Source organism: Oncorhynchus keta, chromosome 23 (genome assembly GCF_023373465.1).
Source record: "Oncorhynchus keta strain PuntledgeMale-10-30-2019 chromosome 23, Oket_V2, whole genome shotgun sequence".
In the NCBI taxonomy this organism is placed as follows: domain Eukaryota; kingdom Metazoa; phylum Chordata; class Actinopteri; order Salmoniformes; family Salmonidae; genus Oncorhynchus; species Oncorhynchus keta.
In genome coordinates, this window is record NC_068443.1 from 23329702 (window position 1) to 23349772 (window position 20071).

A 20071-nucleotide genomic window follows, 5' to 3' on the forward strand; every position below is an offset into this window, starting at 1 on the left:
CCCAGTCACCGCAACCCTCTACTGGGACAACCGTCAGCACCAGATTCAAGCCTTCGTGGACTCCGGGGGCCGAAGATAATTTAATTGATCAGGACTTCAACCAGAGAATTACAAATCCCCTGCGTGAAGTGACCCATCCCTCTGCAGATTCAAGCCCTCGATTGGTGGAATATCAGACCAAGCCCATTCTACTGAAGGTTGGGGTGAACCACTCAGACTCTTAGTTATATTTGATCACTGCTCCCAAGAACCGCTTTATTCTAGGGTACCTCTGGCTAGAGCTACATAACCCACTATTCTCATGGTCCACAGGGCACCTACTAGACTGGGGTAAGGACTGCCAGACTAAATGTCTAATAACCCCACCAAGAGTCTTGTCCTCCTGCAACCATTGAAGACCAAGACTTCTCCACTCTCCCTCCCGAAGTGCATGAAGATGGCGCCGGAGGGGATGGCTGCCGTCTTATCGTCTCTTAACCAACTATGCTACTTTGTTTGTTTTTCGCATTGTTTGTAACATGTTTTGTACATAATTTTGCTGCTACCACCTCTTATGACTGAAAAGAGCTTCTGGACATCAGAACTGCGATTAATCACCTCAGATTAGACAGAGTCGGATAGGAGGGAGATACTACAGACACCCGACCAGGCCCAGATCCCAGACATTCGCTGCAGAAGGAAACAGAGATTTTGCAGAAAAAGATGGGGGTGCTTTCTGAGGATCAGGTGATGAGTGGCTAATCTGCCTTTGCCTTCCGTCCTGCTAGCTAACGATCAATCGATAGAAAATAAATGGGACAAACTGAAAGCACGTACAGTTGAAGTTATACATTTACATACACCTTAGCCAAATACATTTGATCTCAGTTTTTCACAATTCCTGACATTTAATCAGAGTAAAAAATCCCTTTCTTAGGCCAGTTGGGATCACCACTTTATTTTAAGAATGTGAAATGTCAGAATAATAGAAGAGAGAATGATTTATTTCAGCTTTTATTTATTTTATTTCTGGGTCAGAAGTTTGCATACACTCAATTAGTATTTGGTAGCATTGCCTTTAAATTGTTTAACTTGGGGCAAACGTTTTGGGTAGCCTTCCACAAGCTTCCCATAATAAGTTGGGTGAATTTTGGCCCATTCCTCCTGAAAGAGCTGGTGTAACTGAGTCAGATTTGTAGGCCTCCTTGCTCGCACACGCTTTTTCAATTCTGCCCAAACATTTTCTATAGGGTTGAGGTCAGGGCTTTGTGATGGCCACTCCAATACCTTGACTATGTTGTCCTTAAGACATTTTGCCACAACTTTGGAAGTATGCTTGGGGTCCTTATCCATTTGAAAGACCCATTTGCGACCAAGTTTTAACTTCCTGACTGATGTTTTGAGATGTTGCTTCAGTATATCCACATAATTTTCCATCCTCATGATGCCATAGATTTTGTGAAGTGCACCAGTCCCTCCTGCAGCAAAGCACCCCCACAACAAGATGCTACCACCCCCATGCTTCACGGTTGGGATGGTGTTCTTTGGCTTGCAAGCCTCCCTCTTTTTACTCCAAACATAACGATGGTCATTATGGCCAAATAGTTATATTTTTATTTCATCAGACCAGAGGACATTTCTCCAAAAAGTACAATCTTTGTCCCCATATGCAGTTGCAAACCGTAGTCTAGCTTTTTAATGGCGATTTTTGTAGCAGTGGCTTCTTCCTTGCTGAGCGGCCTTTCAGGTTTTGTCGATATAGGACTCGTTTTACTGTGGATATAGATACTTTTATACCTGTTTCCTCCAGCATCTTCACAAGGTCCTTTGCTGCTGTTCTGGGATTGATTTGCACTTTTCGCATCAAAGTACGTTCATCTCTAGGAGACAGAATGTGTCTCATTCCTGAGCGGTATGATGGCGACGTTGTACTATGGTGTTTATACTTGCGTACTATTGTCTGTTCAGATGACCGTGGTATCTTTAGGCATTTGGAAATTGCTCCCAAGAATGAACCAGACTTGTGGAGGTCTACTTGTGGAGGTCTTCTGAGGATTTATTTTGATTTCCCCATGATGTCAAGCAAAGAGGCACTGAGTTTGAAGGTAGGCCTTGAAATACATCCACAGGTACACCTCCAATTGACTCAAATAATGTAAATTAGCCTATCAGAAGCTTCTAAAGCCAGGACATCATTTTCTGGAATTTTCCAAGCTGTTTAAAGGCACAGTCAACTTAGTGTATGTAAACTTCTGACCTGCTAGAATTGTGATACAGTGAATTATAAGTGAAATAATCTGTCTGTAAACAATTGCTGGAAAAATTACTTGTGTCATGCAAAAAGTAGATGTCCTCACCGACTTTCCAGAACTATAATTTCTTAACACAAAATGTGTGGAGTGGTTGAAAAATGAGTTTTAATGACTCCAACCTAAGCGTATGTAAGCTTCCGACTTCAACTGTACATAGGCGTACAGAGGCCCATTATCAGCAACCATTGCTCCTATGTTCCAATGGTACGTTGTGTTAGCTAATCCAAGTTTATAATTTTAAAAGGCTAATTGATCATTAGAAAACCATTTTTCAATTATGTTAGCACAGCTTAGGTTTAGTTAATTAATTCAACCATTTAAAAAAAACAAGCACACATAAATCTTGAAAAAACCATACATGCACATGAATAAAATCATTGAGGATAACACACAACAAAGTCTGGGACTTATTTCCATTGTGGTCCTCTTGAGACAAGATGGCTAGACAAGATCGAACACAGTATGGCAGTGAAATAATAACATTTTATTTGACTCCAGTTTTAAAGGAAGCCTCCATAGCAGAGTATGTGTTTGCAGAGGCCTTTCTTTGACTTGGACGGTTAATATTTGACTTTTGAGGATAGGCCCGGGCCCCATGTTTAGACTTGTGGGGGTCTGCCACTACGGTCACTGATCCCAGCTGGATAGCTGAGTCATTTTCAGAATCTTAAAACAGCTGAAAGTAATATGCTACAGTACTGTAAATGACAGTTTTTACATTAGGCAATACACTTACATTACCCAACTAAATTGAATAAAATATAAGAAATTTAATGAATGAAAATAAAACAACATTTAGCACACATTAATTTGCCGGTCTTGAGCATTTGGCCATAAATTCTCATCCACGTCAGTGAATGTCCTCATTGTTCACGCATCGTGGGAAAAACATTTTGGCATGGCGAATCGAAGCTTGACATTGGTCTGCATTGATGTCGTCGCAAGTCTCATCTATGGCCAGAAGGAGTGTGGCACACTCATGGGGATGGCGATTGTACACCTACCTCCATGCTGAAAAAAATCCTCAATAGGGTTGACTCTTCTTATAACTCTTCTTTTTAGGATTTTCATTATAATCTTCATTAATTAAATAAACAGTCTGTCTAAACCTTGAAGATAGTCTCATCCAGCATGGTCTTCTCGTGATTGAAGGAATCAGAGCCATCTACTAGGTTTGGAGGAATGTATTTGTCATCCCACTGGTCGGAGCTCGGAATCAGTCCGTACCTCACCATTTATTGTGACATTGACCTCTCCAGAGTCCTGGTGATTAGACGTCTCACACACGGAATCAAACGGTAACCACACAACACCAAATCATACAGGTGAATGCAGCCCACAGCACGGTGATTATAACATTTTTCCATTTTCAAAACATACTATCGAACCACCCAGTCAGTGAGGTATCCACCCCAGAGTTCTTTGCTAACTCGTTAGCCAATGTGGTTAAACCAGCTAGGGCCTTGTTCACTGATCCCATCTGGTGATGTGTTATTAGGAATAAACGTGCAGCAATGAACCCCTATCATTCTACATACCCAGCCCTTTTCTGCCAATATCATTTCGAGAGCCAGTCTATTTTGCCAGGTCATGAGGGAGGTGGCGGATAATTGGTCAGAGATCCCCTTCACCGCATCTCTAGTCTGCTTCACAAAACATTGTTGATTATAATATATATAATTGATCCAGTCCACATTTTTATTTATCGTTACCCAACAGAAGAACGTAGAGGTAAAGCCTTCACGTATTTGATTCATAGCTTTGTATTCATCTGGAACTCCCCTGGGGATGCCAATAGCATCCACCTAGACAGGGCTACTCCCATCCTGGTCAAAACTCCTCCTGTGCCTTCTTTGGCCTCCTATAACTGGCCTCTGATGACTAATTCTAACTCTTTGCACCAATAATACTGGGGCGCAAGTACCTAACCACCCTTTTGGTAGTGTCTGTCGTATGCTTCCTTTACTGGTACAAGCCCACCATACATTAGTTATAGGTGCTGTGAGTTTAAGAATGTTCTCCTGTGCTTCCAAACCTAAGTCAGTCGCATTAACTATCAGAAAATATCCTAAATTCCTGGTGCCATTCTTGTGTCTTTAACACTGGTACTCACCAGGAGTTACAGTGAACCGAGGTGGGTTGGCCGAGTACTTCAATCTGGCCAACCCAATCCCTGTACAGTTGTCTGCTTTCCTAGGGAATTGTTTCATGTTTACCTTAAATCCTACATCTTGACCTTCTTTGACTCCTATTCTGTAAGTCACTCATCCTTGATGGTCAGTGTGTTATACAGTTTATCTTTTACTTCTTATCAATGACAACGGCATCGTATAATTAGTACCAGAAGGTGGTGGATCTGAATGTATCAGAAAGATTACCAAGACTATGATGCAGCTCAGAGTCCCTAATATTCCCCAAAACCGCCAACCCTCTCCTGCCCTTAGTCGGTCTGCTAGGTACCACCCCATACTCACACCTCTAGGAGCACACACAGTGATGAAAGGTCGGGATAGGGAATCGTCGTTAACTTCTTGGTGACAGGGGGCAGTATTTTCACGTCCGGATGAAATGCATGCCCAAATTCAACTGCCTGCTACTTATCCCCAGAAGATAAGATATGCATATTATTAGGAGATTTGGATAGAAAACACTCTGAAGTTTCGAAAACTGTTTGAATCATGTCTGTGAGTAGAACAGAACTTATGTAGCAGGCGAAACCCAGAGGTCACTCTGTTTTCAATGGTTTCTCATTGGGAATTCAGATTTCTAAGGGACCTTCCTGCAGTTCCTACCGCTTCCACTGGATGTCACCAGTTTTTAGAAATTGGTTGAGGTTTTTCCTTTGTATAATGAAGAAGGAGCCCTGTTCAAAACGAGGGTCACTTCAAGTGTACTGTTAGATAGAGGCGCGTGACCAGGAAGCTAGCTACAGTTTGTTTTCTTCCTGTATTGAACACAGATCATCCCGTCTTCAATTTTATCGATTATTTACTTTAAAAAATACCTAAAGTTGTATTACAAAAGTAGTTTGAAATGTTTACAGGTAACTTTTGAGATATTTTGTAGTCACGTTGCACCAGTGTTTTTCTGGATCAAATGCGCCAAATAAATGGACATTTTGGATATATATCGACAGAATTAATCGAACAAAAGGACAATTTGTGATATTTATGGGACATATTGGAGTGCCAACAAAAGAAGCTTTTCAAAGGCATGATTTATATTTTTATTTCTGCATTTTGTGTCGCGCCTGCAGGGTTGATATATGTTTTCTCTCTTTTGTTTACGGAGGTGCTACTCTCAGATAATAGCATCGTTTGCTTTCGCCGAAAAGCCTTTTTGAAATCTGACATGTTGGTTGGATTCACAACACGTGTAGCTTAAATTTGGTATCTGCCATGTGTGATTTCATGTTTCTTTAGATTTTTATAGTAATTTATTTGAATTTTGCTCTCTGCATTTTCACTGGCTTTTGGCCAGGTGGGACGCTAGCGTTCCACATATCCCAGAGAGGTGAAGGAGGTAACTAACTCTGTGTGTGAACAGCAGTGCTTGTATGTGTTCCTACCTTTTTGCAGTGGGTAACGTAGACCCAAGTAGCTCTCTCAGCTATTCTAATGGCAAAGGTGATGGTTAACAGAACCTGATATGGGCCTTCCCAATGGGGCTGCTTCCAGTCTTTTCTCCTCAAGGGTTGAATCCACACCCAGTCTCCCGGTTGGATCGAGGGAATCACCTTCTTCTGTAACTCGCCTTTAGGACACAAAAGCTTTGACATACGGGTGTGGTTAACAAACAACCTTCTCATGTGTTCTGCTAAGGTGTGTTCTACTTCTATGTCTGCCTGTTCTGGTCTCCCTAACTCTGGCATTCTATAGGGTCTACCAAAGACTTTCTCAAACGGGGACAACCCATCTGTATCTGGGGTTATCCTGATTGTCATTAATACTATTGGTAAGCACTGTCCCCAGTTTCTTCCATTACTCATGTATATCTTCCTTAACCTACTTTTAATCGTTCTGTTCATGCATTCAATTAAACCAACGTGAACCATTTTTTTTAAAGTCTTATACCATAGCCACAGTGTTTCCTAACCTAACCTACTCAGTACTATACCATTCCCATCCTAATTTACTAACCTACTTTACCATCCCCCCTTTTGACACATGGCTTTGCCCATGTGTCAATATTGCCACATATCAAAACAGTGACCTTGGTAAGACTGATAAATTATCCTTATGCCAGACATTATTTTATAGGATTGCTCCTTTCTTTTTCCACATGTCCAATTATTGATGTTATTTTAAATAAGGCCTCCTCACAGCCAGGATCTGGGCCAAAAGTTTAGTTGTACCACAAGGTACAATGTCCACCGTCATCCTAGTCTATCCATGCAGTACTTCGTCTACAATGTCCACCGTCATCCTAGTCTATCCAGGCACTACTTCGTCTACCAATTCCACCAATATTTTAAAAACATCTGTGTGGCCCCCTTAAAATAAATCCTGACAATACTAATGACCTGGTTCCCCTTTGCCACACACAACCATCTTATCCCGAACCACATAAGCTTTCATTCCCCTTTCAGTTGGGGTAATAACTGCGTTCAACAAAATCATCACATCTCTTCCTAGCAAATTTACTAAACAAGAACTTAAAATCAAAAATAAAATACCTGCATGTCCTCTTAAATGTTCATATTGTTTTAAAACTAATGGAGCAAACAGTCTTTCCACAAATTAATATCCTAAAATTAAGCAAACCAAAATCTCTTCCTCATTTGATTCCTGCAGACGAGGAACCATATATGTGACATTTGAAAAAAGAAGAGAGATATACATGAACAATCATTATTGGTCCAACCCTTTTTCTATAGTGAACCGGTTTCACAAGCTTTCCACGCGCTAATGAACAATCATTTTAAATTTAAAGATAGACTCTTGTGGAATGACCGTTTTTGTGCACCACTCAGAATGGACGGACAAGCGCACAACCTTTCTGTTGCTGATGAAAATAGCCGAAATGTGGGAAAGAAATGTAAAACAAAACTAAAAGAATAGAAAGACAAAGGCAAAGGAAGATGTTACGGGATGTGGGAAAACCCTATACAAATCGTAAGAGTCAAGACAAAACTGGGTAAAGCTGTCCAAAAGAGGTATGTGGAAGAACCGTATATCAAACAATCAAGCTAGCTATAGAGTACAGTAACTAACATGTATGTTCTGGGTTGTCTCATTTGTAACTATAGAGAAAACATATTAGCTAAAGTTTGTTGGCTACTAACTTATACATTATCGTTACAAATGTTATTGCTAGATTATAGAAGAAACATAGCTAGCTACTTTTTCTCCATCCACCGGATGGTTCAACATGGCTACAGTAGCTAGCTAGTTATATGTAACGTTACACTGTATCCTGCAGGGAAGAGCGTGTTCCACGACGTGCAGAAAGGATTGTGGAAAGTTCACTGATGAGCGCAAGCTGCATCTGTTCAACAGATTCTACACTGTCCCATACGAGAAACAACAAGCGTTGATTCTCTCTGGCTTAGAACAGGTTAGAAATAAGACAAAACTTAATTGCTGATCATAGTGTTAAACGCAAAGATAATGGTTTTCTGAACGTTTTGTAATATTGACCTTAGTGACCTGCATAATGGACATGCATATTGGCACATCACATTGATCCATATTTGCTATGTAGAAGTTGTGCTTGTTTTGATTGAATTAATTTAATTGTATTCTATTTTTGCAGTTATTCTATGGTATGTTCACATTGAGGGCTTCATTTTAAATGAGACTAAGATTTCATGACTCAACTTTTAAGAAAAATCAGTGCTAAAGTTGATAGACCACTTTTAAATGAACCTCCATACAAATGAATTAACTACATATTGCATTTAAGTTATTTACATGAAGGGCATCTGTACTTGAAAGTACTTAAAACCTCATATCAGGTGTTAAAAAAAGAACATCTTACAAGAGTCATGCAAAATGTCACATATACTGTTCTTCCACAAACTGAAATCATCACTGGAGATAAACTATTCTTCCACAAACTGAAATCATCACTGGAGATATACTGTTCTTCCACAAACTGAGATCATCACTGGAGATAAACTATTCTTCCACAAACTGAAATCATCACTGGAGATAAACTGTTCTTCCACAAACTGAAATCATCACTGGAGATAAACTATTCTTCCACAAACTGAAATCATCACTGGAGATAAACTATTCTTCCACAAACTGAAATCATCACTGGAGATATACTGTTCTTCCACAAACTGAAATCATCACTGGAGATATACTGTTCTTCCACAAACTGAAATCATCACTGGAGATAAACTGTTCTTCCACAAACTGAAATCGTCACTGGAGATAAACTGTTCTTCCACAAACTGAAATCATCACTGGAGATAAACTGTTCTTCCACGAACTGAAATCATCACTGGAGATAAACTATTCTTCCACAAACTGAAATCATCACTGGAGATAAACTGTTCTTCCACGAACTGAAATCATCACTGGAGATAAACTGTTCTTCCACAAACTGAAATCATCACTGGAGATAAACTGTTCTTCCACGAACTGAAATCATCACTGGAGATAAACTATTCTTCCACAAACTGAAATCATCACTGGAGATAAACTGTTCTTCCACAAACTGAAATCATCACTGGAGATAAACTATTCTTCCACAAACTGAAATCATCACTGGAGATAAACTATTCTTCCACAAACTGAAATCATCACTGGAGATAAACTGTTCTTCCACGAACTGAAATCATCACTGGAGATAAACTGTTCTTCCACAAACTGAAATCATCACTGGAGATAAACTGTTCTTCCACAAACTGAGATCATCACTGGAGATAAACTATTCTTCCACAAACTGAAATCATCACTGGAGATAAACTGTTCTTCCACAAACTGAAATCATCACTGGAGATAAACTGTTCTTCCACAAACTGAAATCATCACTGGAGATAAACTGTTCTTCCACAAACTGAAATCATCACTGGAGATAAACTGTTCTTCCACAAACTGAGATCATCACTGGAGATAAACTATTCTTCCACAAACTGAAATCATCACTGGAGATAAACTGTTCTTCCACAAACTGAAATCATCACTGGAGATAAACTGTTCTTCCACAAACTGAAATCATCACTGGAGATAAACTGTTCTTCCACAAACTGAAATCATCACTGGAGATAAACTGTTCTTCCACGAACTGAAATCATCACTGGAGATAAACTGTTCTTCCACAAACTGAAATCATCACTGGAGATAAACTGTTCTTCCACAAACTGAAATCATCACTGGAGATAAACTATTCTTCCACAAACTGAAATCATCACTGGAGATATACTGTTCTTCCACGAACTGAAATCATCACTGGAGATAAACTATTCTTCCACAAACTGAAATCATCACTGGAGATAAACTGTTCTTCCACAAACTGAAATCATCACTGGAGATAAACTATTCTTCCACAAACTGAAATCATCACTGGAGATATACTGTTCTTCCACGAACTGAAATCATCACTGGAGATAAACTGTTCTTCCACAAACTGAAATCATCACTGGAGATAAACTATTCTTCCACAAACTGAAATCATCACTGGAGATATACTGTTCTTCCACAAACTGAGATCATCACTGGAGATAAACTATTCTTCCACAAACTGAAATCATCACTGGAGATAAACTGTTCTTCCACAAACTGAAATCATCACTGGAGATAAACTATTCTTCCACAAACTGAAATCATCACTGGAGATAAACTATTCTTCCACAAACTGAAATCATCACTGGAGATAAACTGTTCTTCCACAAACTGAAATCATCACTGGAGATAAACTGTTCTTCCACAAACTGAAATCATCACTGGAGATAAACTGTTCTTCCACAAACTGAAATCATCACTGGAGATAAACTGTTCTTCCACAAACTGAAATCATCACTGGAGATAAACTGTTCTTCCACAAACTGAAATCATCACTGGAGATAAACTGTTCTTCCACAAACTGAAATCATCACTGGAGATAAACTGTTCTTCCACAAACTGAAATCATCACTGGAGATAAACTGTTCTTCCACAAACTGAAATCATCACTGGAGATAAACTATTCTTCCACAAACTGAAATCATCACTGGAGATATACTGTTCTTCCACGAACTGAAATCATCACTGGAGATAAACTATTCTTCCACAAACTGAAATCATCACTGGAGATAAACTGTTCTTCCACAAACTGAAATCATCACTGGAGATAAACTGTTCTTCCACAAACTGAAATCATCACTGGAGATAAACTATTCTTCCACATTCTAAAAATTAAAAACGGCAACAATTTTTTTTTTTTTTTAAATAACAAAAAAATATCATTTTTTTTTGGAAGATATGGGTATGGTGAATTATTTGTCAACCATAAAACACCTAATGTGGTACACACAATTAATAATATAAAAATAACTGATTATCTTAAAATGGAAAAATTGTCACAGACATGGTTCTTCGTCTGTAGGATTCATTTATTCTTATTCCTTCAGGCTTATCGGTCGCGCAAATGGCAGTCGACAAGTCCCAATATCACACCAAAAATATATTTTCTTCCCTAACACTATTAACGTCAGATATAATGTCTGCTCCTGCTGCAGTGCTAAATCTACAGTTCCCATTTCAAACACTTATGTCACAACCTTCGTTCAAGGTGCAGCATGGTGAGCATACATTTTCTTTTATTTAGTAAAATGTCGCCAACTAAAACGACCATGAAGCTTACAAGGGCTATAGTGCCCCTAACAAAGACAACTTCCCACAATAACAGAAGGGGAAAAGGCTGCCTAAGTATGATTCCCAATCAGAGACAATGATAGACAGCTGTCCCTGATTGAGAACCATACCCGGCCAAAACATAGACATACAAAAAAAACATAGAACAGGACATAGAATGCCCACCCAAATCACACCCTGACCAAACCAAATTAGAGACATAAAAAGGATTTCTAAGGTCAGGGCGTGACAACTTCACAGTCTAGTTCCAATAAATCCTTGCTCTCTCTCTATCTTGCTCTCCTCCTGGCCCCACCTCCTCTTCCTACTACTCCCAAACCATCAAGGTCACTTCGGGCTCAGCATAGTGCGGGGGAGCCCTTCTCCGTCTGCCTTTCCTACTATCTGTCTTACGCTCTTTCTTACGTGTCTTTTCTTTCCCATAACAGTCAGTGTCAAGTATGGTTTCTGTTTCCAAATATTGACTACCTGTCTCACTGTCTCCCTGTTTGCACTCATGGATTTTTAGAAAAATCAACATGTAATGTAGGTAGTAATCTCTAAGATTATTACATAGTTAATGAAGTTTATCTCGATACTCTTAATGATCCTAGATCACCACAAATGCCATATATCCCTGTCAACTTTCTACCATAACATGGGTTAATCTTAAATAAATCAGTCTCATCAATCATTTAATATATGTTGCATAGGTTGGGATCCATTATCTACAGTAATTTTCCATCCCTAAGAACTGTAACATATTTATTTTCATAATTAATTTTAACGCTTATAAAATCCCTGTTTTTCTATCTTCATCTATTTTTCTGCCCTGTTGGCTTAAAATATGTCCTAAATACTTAACATGAGTCTACCATAATTAAAACTTATTCTAGCTAACTTTATAACCTTATTAAACAAAAAAATATAATACTATAATATCAATTTTACAGCCTTGTTGTGTTAAATTTCACACAAAAATATAATCTACATACAACAATAGCTAAGGGAGAATAAAACTTTGCTAGGTTACAAAACATTACTTAAGCAAAAATAGTGGGAGTTTCAAAACAACCTTATAACAATCTTTTATAAACCCACCTTTGCCCCAAAAATAAAATCCAAACCTCAAAGGACCGTATCCTCCCCCATTTTTAACACATCAAATCAAATTTTATTTGTCACATACACATGGTTAGCAGATGTTAATGCGAGTGTAGCGAAATGCTTGTGCTTCTAGTAATAACCAACGAGTAATCTAACCTAACAATTTCACAACAACTACCTTATACACACAAGTCTAAAGGGATGAAGAATATGTACATAAAGATATATGAATGAGTGATGGTACAGAACGGCATTGGCAAGATGCAGTAGATGGTATCGAGTACAGTATATACATTGGGGCAAAAAAGTATTTAGTCAGCCACCAATTGTGTAAGTTCTCCCACTTAAAAAGATGAGGTCTGTAATTTTCATCATAGGTACACTTCAACTATGGCAGACAAAATTAGAAAAAAATCCAGAAAATCACATTGTAGGATTTTTAATGAATTTATTTGCAAATTATGGTGGAAAATAAGTATTTGGTTACCTACAAACAAGCAAGATTTCCGGCTCTGATCTGTAACTTCTTCTTTAAGAGGCTCCTCTGTTCTCCACTCGTTACCTGTATTAATGGCACCTGTTTGAACTTGTTATCAGTATAAAATACACCTGTCCACAACCTCAAACAGTCACACTCCAAACTCCACTATGGCCAAGACCAAAGAGCTGTCAAAGGACACCAGAAACAAAATTGTAGACCTGCACCAGGCTGGGAAGACTGAATCTGAAATAGGTAAGCAACTTGGTTTGAAGAAATCAACTGTGGGAGCAATTATTAGGAAATGGAAGACAAACAAGACCACTGATAATCTCCCTCGATCTGGGGCTCCATGCAAGATCTCACCCCGTGGGGTCAAAATGATCACAAGAACGGTGAGCAAAAATCCCAGAACCACACGGGGGGACCTAGTGAATGACCTGCAGAGAGCTGGGACCAAAGTAACAAAGCCTACCATTAGTAACACACTACGCCGCCAGGGACTCAAATCCTGCAGTGCCATACGTGTCCCCCTGCTTAAGCCAGTACATTTCCAGGCCCGTCTGAAGTTTGCTAGAGAGCATTTGGATGATCCAGAAGATTGGGAGAATGCCATATGGTCAGATGAAACCAAAATATAACTTTTTGGTAAAAACTCAACTCGTCGTTAAATTCTCCATCCAAATAGCTTTCCAATGAGGGTGATCAAACCACAATGAAAAGTCATGATAGAGGTCATAAGTCATACACACCCTTCAAAGAAGTGTTTCTTACAAATTAAAGAAAAATAGTCAAACATTTCCTACATGTTTTATCCCAGGTTCCCAGAGCATTCCTTTATCAGAAACTTGTTTCAGTCTTCCAGAGATTTGAGACTGGGACGGAGGTTCACCTTCCAGCAGGACAATGACCCTAAGCATACTGCTAAAGCAACACTCGAGTGGTTTAAGGGGAAACATTTAAATGTCTTGGAATGTCCTAGTCAAAGCAGAGACCTCAATCCAATTGAGAATCTGTGTTATTACCTCAAGATTGCTGTACACCAGCGGAACCCATCCAACTTGAAGGAGTTGGAGCAGTTTTGCCTTGAATAATGGGCAAAAATCCCAATGGCTAGATGTACCAAGCTTATAGAGACATACCCCAAGAGACTTGCAGCTGTAATTTCTGCAATAGGTGGCTCTACAAAGTATTGACTTTGGTGGGTAAATAGTTATGCATGCTCAAGTTTTCAGTTTTATTGACTTATTTCTAGTTTGTTTCACAATAAAAAATATTTTGTATCTCCAAAGTGGTAGGCATGTTGTGTAAATCAAATGATACAACCCCACCATAAATCTATTTTAATTACAGGTTGTAAGGCAACAAAATGGAAAAAATGCCAAGGGTGTGAATACTTTCGCAAGCCACAGTAGCTGCGCACATGGAGATGTCACGCCCTGACCTTGGTTATCTGTGTTTTCTTTATTATTTTGGTTAGGTCAGGGTGTGACGAGGGTGGTATGTTTAGTTTTTGAATTGTCTAGGGGTTTTTGTATGTCTCTGGGTTTATTTCTATGGTTGCCTATATTGGTTCTCAATCAGAGGCAGCCGTTTATCGCTGTCTCTGATTGGGGACCATATTTAGGTAGCCATATTCCTTGGGTATTTTGTGGGTTGTTATTCTATGTTTAGTTGCCTGTCTGCACTAGTGTCATGGTTCATTTTGTATAGTTTGTTCAGTGTTCTTTCACCATTAAAAGAAGCATGTACGCTTACCACGCTACACCTTGGTCTCCTCCATATGACGACTGTGACAGAACAACCCTCCATTAAAGGACAGAGCAGCGTGAAAAGGAGGAGCAGCGTATGACGGAGCAGACAGCATGGATATGGGACGAAATACTGGACGGTATAGGATCCTGGACGTGGGAGGAAATACTGGCAGGAGAGGATCGCCTACCATGGAGGCAGTTGGAAATAGCACGGGAGAAATGGTGACGATATGAGGGTACACGGCTAGCACGGAAGCCTGAGAGGCAGCCCCAATAATTTTTTCGGGGGGGGGGTGGCACAAGAGGAGATTGCATGAGTCAAGTTGGAACACACAGTGTCTCCAGTACGCTATTCTAGCCCAATGAGCTCTATTCCAGCTCCTTGCATTGGCTAGGCTACTGTCACGCCCTGACCTTAGTTATCTTTGTTTTCTTTATTATTTTGGTTAGGTCAGGGTGTGATGAGGGTAATTTGTTTAGTTTTTGTATTGTCTAGGGGGTTTTGTATGTCTAGGGGTTTTTGTATGTCTAGGGGTTTATGTCTATGGTTGCCTAGATTGGTTCTCAATCAGAGGCAGCTGTTAATCGTTGTCTCTGATTGGGGACCATATTTAGGTTGCAATATTTATTGGGTATTTTGTGGGTTGTTATTCTATATTTAGTTGCCTGTCTGCACTAGCCATATTGTTGTTTTGTATAGTTTGTTCACTGTTCTTTCTTCATTAAAATAAGTATGTACGCTTACCACACTGCGCCTTGGTGTCCTCCATATGACGACCGCTTCATCAACAAATATATGCTTATGATGGGTCACAGCAGCATCAAACACCATCACCCTCTAAAAATATATTTTGGTGAGTTATTTTTACAGTATAGTTCCAATATGGTATTGTCAAATAGTAACAGTAATACAGTATATAGTGCTGTACCTGAAATTACTCGGCCAGCAGTTGCTTCACCCGGTCATTGTTTCTTTCAAAGGGCACCAAGTAAAAGTGTTTCATAGATAGCTGGTGCCTCTTCAAAAAGTAGCGAATGTTGGTAGGCTGATGGATGCCACATTGGCAAAGGTGTCATCATTCTCCTCAATGTTCTGCTTTATTTCAGACAGCCATAAGTCATTCCTGGCACACACCATTTCCACCACTGTCCACTCCTTCTGGTCGGTCAGCACACTACCACGGCCACCACCACCGTCTTCTGTCAATTCTGAGGGTAGAACAGAGTATACTGTCAAAAGATCATACCTTAAGGATACTAACATGTTTTGTGAACTTGACACTAAATATAAGGGTAAAGCATTGTGCATATCCTGCAGACTTGTCCTCATGATTGAATTGACAGTTGATCTTTTCAGATTGGGGTGAACTACTCTGCCAGCCTCTGCCGCAGTAAGGCCTCTGTTTACCACATGGTCAATGACGACGGCACGGACTTCATTAGACAACAGTTCGCTGCCATCTGCCTCCTTCGCTGATGTCCACCTCCTTGACGGGGTCCCCATGCCCACCTCCTTGACGGGGTCCCCATGCCCACCTCCTTGACGGGGTCCCCATGCCCACCTCCTTGACGGGGTCCCCATGTCCACCTCCTTGACGGGGTCCCCATGCCCACCTCCTTGACGGGGTCCCCATGCCCACCTCCTTGACGGGGTCCCCATGCCCACCTCTTTGATGGGCCCGTTGTCCACAAACTCTTTGATTTCTTCCTCTCCCTTGCTGTCTATCCTGCTCCATGTTGAAAGAAAATGCAAGTTTTCATACACCCTTTTTGTAAGTCGCTCTGGATGACTTAAATGTAATGTTAAATGATATGGTGACCAATTGTGGTTACTACTATTGGAAATCAAATAGCAATAACGAGTTATCATTATGTATGGTTATCATACATGTTATTTAGATGTTTATACTTTACAAACACACCTCTTATTTCTGTAGTTCTCCAAATCCATATAAACCAGTTTAAAATCTATAGGTTTACCAAACAGTTAATGTATTTAAACAAATGAAAAGTATTGTGAGCATTTCATTGTGAAAGGAAATGCCTTTATATGAAAAGGTATTTCTAGATGAAACACTGAGTAGGTTTGGTGAAACATTTGCTCTGTGATTTTGTGTGTTGTACTTGGTCAATTGAAAATGTGCTTAAAGTTAAGAAAAAACAGCCTTCTTGATCTGTTGAGTTTCGTACTAAGAGTTGTGAAATTCTACCACACAATTGGGAACACAGTACAAAAGCGATTTAAAAAAAAAAAATTCAAAAGGTAACGATAGAAAGCTAAACTCTAACAATATTACAATAAGGACAATCGTATACCATTTTGTTTTAATTCCCCTACCTCCCTCCCCAACTTAGTTTAAGACATTTACACATGCCAACAGCGCCACCCCCTGGACACCATTGATTTTTGAGGAAAGTAAGGTATACTATGGTTGGTTTCATGGGGCAGCAGACAGCCTACTGGTTAAGAATGTTGGGCCAGTAACCGAAAGGTTGCTGGTTTGAATCCCTGAGCCGATAAGGTGAAAAATATGTTGAGCCCTTGAGCAAGGAGCAAGGTACTAAATTCTAATTGCTCCTGTAAGTCACACCCCACATTTTGTCAACTTATTCTTTAAAGTTGGAATAGTAGAATGCACAAGGTGCAATTTTGAAATTGGGTAGTGGTAGTTCATCAGTTTTCCTCTTGTCATGTAAGTCATTGCATACCATAGAGAAATATTTCCAACTTGTCATAAATGTCCAGATCAACTACCCTATGTCAGCTAACATTTGTTAGCCCATAGATTTTGTTGTAATATTTGAGTCACTCAAATATCACATGAATACACATTAGACGCGGGATGTTCCCTAGTGATGGAAGTGGAACCTGAGTGAAAAGGTTTGAGAACCCCTGTGCTAAATGACTAAAATGTAAATGCATCTGCTATTAGACTGTTAACCAGAGGAGGGCAGTCACAAGCCTCACAATAGACTGTCAGGGCTAAGGAGGTGAGGGGGACTCAAAGGGAGATTATCATTTGAGCAAAGGACCGTCCTCTCTCTTCCATGACCCGAAAACTGATAAGTGGTCGAGGGGTCAAGGAGAGTGTCAATTCGTTAGTAGGAAAACGGAAGAGTGTCCTCCCCTCCTTGATATAGCCACCTTTCATCAAGGATATGTCATGTGTATCCTACCATCACGGAAGAGTTTTGAGATCCGCTACACTCCCCTTTGAATCAGCTGTTATCCTTTTATCTATTAAATGTCTTGCACAGTAGTTACATTTGTTTTGATAGCTTCATTTATTTTGGGATCCAACCCTGTAAACTTCATTTTCCTGATGACGCATGAGTGGAGGAGAGGCTCATTACATACAAGCGCATTTGTTTCCACATTTCCTCGCCTCCTCTCCTCGATTACCTTTAACATTTTATCAAAAAGAGGCAAGGGGAGTACAGAGGACGTAGGAGTTAGCAAAGCTAATTGAGAATCTCCAAAGGCAACTTGATTCCAATGCCTGGTCATGAATTGATTATTGTTGTAAATTGTAATGTTCTCGCAAAATAAATCTGAAAATAACATTAAATCCCATCTAACACTTGTACAACTACCATAAGTGACTTCATGGCACTACAGAATTTAATTTACTCTGTAGCTGATTTGAAAAGGATCTTAAAGCTCTGCTCAAATAGATATTGGCCTGAGTCCCCAAGTAGGCTGGACAGGTCATAGTACTACAACCCCCCTTCCCCCTCCACTCCTCTCTCCCCAGCCTACGGGCTTCCCTTCAGGGCCTTAAGGCCACAGTCCAACACTCTCAGTTCGCCCTATATCCTCTTTATGGCCCAAATAAATTAGCATCTGAGGGCGACCATCAACTATTTCCTCATGTAATAGGGTACTGTCTGCCACAAGTACTGATTTACAGATCTAGCTCATCATAGGACCAGGCCGAAGGGAAGGGAGTGGACAGGAAGAGAGCTCAGATCAGTCCCTAATATAATTAGTAACTACAGGTTTAATATAGATAAGAAAGAAATAGATTATGTATCACACTTTATCGCACTAAGGAACAGTATTACATTGTCCATGTTTGTGAGTGTAATGCATGATGACCTATGTTCTGTTCAACCCCTGAATAATTAGATCCCACTGCAGGGTTTTGTATCCAATCACCTTTCCACACACATAGATAGATAGAAACATCTCCCTGTATTCCTCCTGCCTCTGCTGCTGTATTACATACACTGTTTGATGTTCCAGATTGACACCAAGCTTGCGCCAGACACCAACAGTATTTGGTGCAAATACAAAATGACATTGAATAATGGGTTCATGCTTCTTCTGTTCAGCTGCTCAGGTGATGAAATGCCTAATGAGCGATGACGGTTCTCTTTAAGATGACGGTTCTTACACAATAAAATGCAGTGTTAGGTTTGGCAAAATAACTGTATTTATTTTTTACATTGATGCCTATTTAGTGAGGCAAGGATGGCCTGAACACGGCTTTTATTAACTCTACGTGACAATGAGGCTATAGGCATTGATCAAATGTAATAAACAACAAAGTAAAAAATAGTGTAACATTTGTGAAAATTCACAAAAATGGCTGTCCTATAGTAGACCCGACTGAAAGAGAAGTTTATTTGTGCTATACCGAACCAATTACCACATCATGCATATTATACAGAAGGAAACACATTATCTAATTCCCTCATCTAACATTCAACACATTTACTGTATGTAAAATTTTCTAAACTTAAAGCTTCTGATGCAAAATGCCTCTCAGCAGCCGATACAGCTTCGGGGGGCACAGAGATAAAACACACACCTTAAAGATCATTAGCAATTAATATTTGGGGATTCATGAAGAAAAACAGCGTTAAACACTTGTTTAATAATTCATACTATAAACAAGAAAGTCTCTCACTTCCTTAATAATTTAGACGTAAGCTAATGTTGATTTATTCAGGAAGGTCTCTGCCACCAGCACTGCCTGGAGTGCCCAAATTTGAATTAAAGTAGGACAGTAGCAGGCGAGTCTGTAATAACATTTGTATAATTTTATTATTGCTCTGGGCTCAGTTCATTTCCTCCTCCAGTAGCTGCGTGAAATTGTTTGATTCTGGAAACCGCCTTGAGTCTGCAGCTCTGGGGTTGGAGGGTGGTACAGGAACAGGAAGGAATGTGACACACTCTCTCTCTCTCCATCTCTGTTTCTCTACCTCCCTCTGTCTGATTCTCGGTCTGACACACACACACACACATAAATAACCCTTTGTTATTCGGGGCTTCATAATACTGTTACACTGGCTCACTTAATAACTACATCTGTCTGGAGAATATGATTGATATCCTCACTCACCTTGTCACTTATGATAAATATTGTGCTATATTTGCATGAGAGAAATGGGAGACTGAGTACAATTCGCATTTATCAGATTTATCAAATAACGCCAAAATTAGGTTTTGTGTTGGTGCACTATTTGAACACATACTTTGCCATTTTCAGTTAACATTGGCCCCAGAATTGATCAAGTTCAACCATTGTCAGTCATTCTAGGATACAGGTTTCTAGAATACATTCCTAGGTTAGAGAGTACACCTCACATGCCTAGGATACATAGTACACCTCACATGCCTAGGATACAGAGTACACCTCACATGTCTCGGAT

The 20071-nt window shown here is 39.8% G+C and overlaps 1 protein-coding gene across 2 annotated transcripts in view; it reads left to right on the forward strand.

The window, feature by feature from the left end:
* The window catches only part of LOC118402016 (aquaporin-4-like), a 29644-nt gene extending 13068 nt beyond the window's left edge, over positions 1-16576 (forward strand). For both annotated transcript variants that reach the window (XM_035799806.2, XM_035799807.1), the window contains exon 6: positions 15771-16576. In XM_035799806.2, coding sequence (XP_035655699.1) covers positions 15771-15890 — 120 coding nt within the window. In that variant the 3' untranslated portion in view covers positions 15891-16576. The remainder of the gene's footprint in view (positions 1-15770) is intronic.
* The last annotated feature ends 3495 nt before the right edge of the window (positions 16577-20071 follow it).